At 34.7% G+C, this 2,039-nt stretch overlaps 1 protein-coding gene across 1 annotated transcript; it reads left to right on the top strand.

Annotated features, from left to right (window-relative positions):
• The first annotated feature begins 254 nt into the window (after positions 1-254).
• On the top strand, positions 255-1,097 carry LOC135131152 (uncharacterized). Its single transcript, XM_064058731.1, has one exon. It carries the CDS (start codon positions 255-257, stop codon positions 1,095-1,097), a length of 843 nt encoding a protein of 280 aa, XP_063914801.1.
• Positions 1,098-2,039: the final 942 nt, after the last annotated feature.

Genomic DNA, 2,039 nt, shown 5'->3' on the forward strand with positions numbered 1-2,039 from the left:
GTTCTGTGTATTATAGCTATAACGTTCATTTATTGTGGTAAAATTGTAGAGATGTAATTTTATATAAATTAATGTACTATATATAAATATACAAGATACTGTCATAATTTTTTCGGCAATGAAATGATTTTTGCAACTAGTTCTTGAATTAACACCTACCATAATTCTCATCGTTTTTTTTGTAATCTAAACACACGATATATATAGACGTGTCGTCAGCAAACATTACAGAATTACTACATTTAAAATCTGATATGTATATGAGATACAAGGGTCCTAAGACGGACCCTTGTGGCACCCCATCCCTCATATGTAGAATATCACACGATTTAGTGTATGCTACGGCAAAAGAGGTGAGGGCTGACATTATTGCTCTGTGTGAACCTAATAAAAACATAACTAAGAGCGGAGGCTGGATCACAGATGATAAAACGGATGTAGCAATATTCGTAAGAAATAAAAATATTATTATCTCAGAAATAGAGAAAGGGTCAGGATACGTGAGAATAAAACTCGAAAAGTATAATTTCTATTGCTGCTACATTTCTGCAAATATTCCGATGGCAGAATATACCAAAGTTATAGACGAAATCTTTGAAAATGTAAATAAACATAATACACGTTCAGTAATAGTAGGAGACTTCAATGCAAAGTCTCTCGAATGGGGATCTCGTAAAACGGATGATAGAGAGAGATTACTATCAGAAACATTAGCAAGCTTAGATTGTGTTATCCACAATGATGGAATTACGTCGACATTCCAACGAGGGGAAAGCATTTCATTTATAGACATCACTTGCTCCACGGAGAACATGGCACGGAGTAATACAAATTGGAAGGTCTTAGAACAAGAATCCCTAAGCTACCACCGATATATATACTTTAAAATAATAGACCAAACAATTAAATATATAACACCTAGGAAAAAAGTAGTACTGAACGAGGAGAAGTATAAAACAATCCTCCGGGAGGAAATTAATGTAACAGAAATAGAAAATATAAACTTTGAGAGAGGAATGGATATAATCCAGAAGGCCTTCAATAGGTCCATAGACACAAAAATAACTAGAAACGAAATGCCCTACTGGTGGAACTGAAAAATAGAGATAAAGAGGAAAGAATGCATTCTAGCACGGAGAAACCTAACGAGAGGAAATAGGAAAAAAAAACACAAGCAATGATGTCAAAATAAACCTTAAAAAAGCCTACGAAGCATTAAAAAAAGATCTCAAAATGTTAATTCAAAAAAGTAAAAAACAATTCTGGTCAGATACATGTAAAAACCTGGACGATGACTTGTGGGGAAAAGGCTACAACATTGTAACAAGGCAATTAAAGATCCCCCCCGATTAGATATGCACTTCCGGAATGTGAGATAAGAAAAACCTTACAGCAACTGTTCCCAAAGAAGAATAAAAAATTAACAGAAATCTTTCAAATAGATAAGGGACAAAACTTCAGTAAGGAAGAATTATTAGCAGCCAGTAAGAGACTGAAAAATAAGAGATCCCCTGGATTGGATAAGATATCGCCAGAGGCAACCAAAATAGCAACTGACATTTCTCCGGAACTTCTCTTAAACATTATGAATGATCTACTACGCCATTAAATTTTCCCGGAAAGGTGGAAGGCGGGAAAAGTAATTCTGATCCCCAAAACTGGCAAAGCTCCAACAACATATAGGCCGATTTGCTTGTTAAGTTGCGTAAGCAAATTATTCGAACAACTTTTAGTAGCAAGAATAAACCAAGAGTTACAACACAAGAGAGATCTATCCGAAAATCAGTATGGCTTCCGAGCAGGGAAATCCACGGTCGATGCAATAAGGAAAGTATTGGATATTGCTGAAAAAACGCAAAACCAATCAAAGAATAGAAGGAAAATGTGGTGCGTGTTAATAACTCTAGATGTGAAAAACGCCTTTAATAGTGCTCCATGGTCACAAATTGTAAGGGAACTAAAGGAAAGAAATATATCGCCATATTTAATCGATCTCATCATAAGTTATTTTAACAATAGAAAAGTTATATGTAACAAAA

Source organism: Zophobas morio, unplaced genomic scaffold, assembly GCF_036711695.1.
Source record: "Zophobas morio isolate AGI-343-1 ecotype UQ-CSIRO unplaced genomic scaffold, CSIRO_AGI_Zmor_V1 ptg000019l, whole genome shotgun sequence".
Lineage (NCBI taxonomy): Eukaryota > Metazoa > Arthropoda > Insecta > Coleoptera > Tenebrionidae > Zophobas > Zophobas morio.

Excerpts from the sequence above, each read along its gene's own strand:
- LOC135131152 (XM_064058731.1), top strand. The coding sequence starts at position 255 with ATGTATATGAGATACAAGGGTCCTAAGACGGACCCTTGTGGCACCCCA.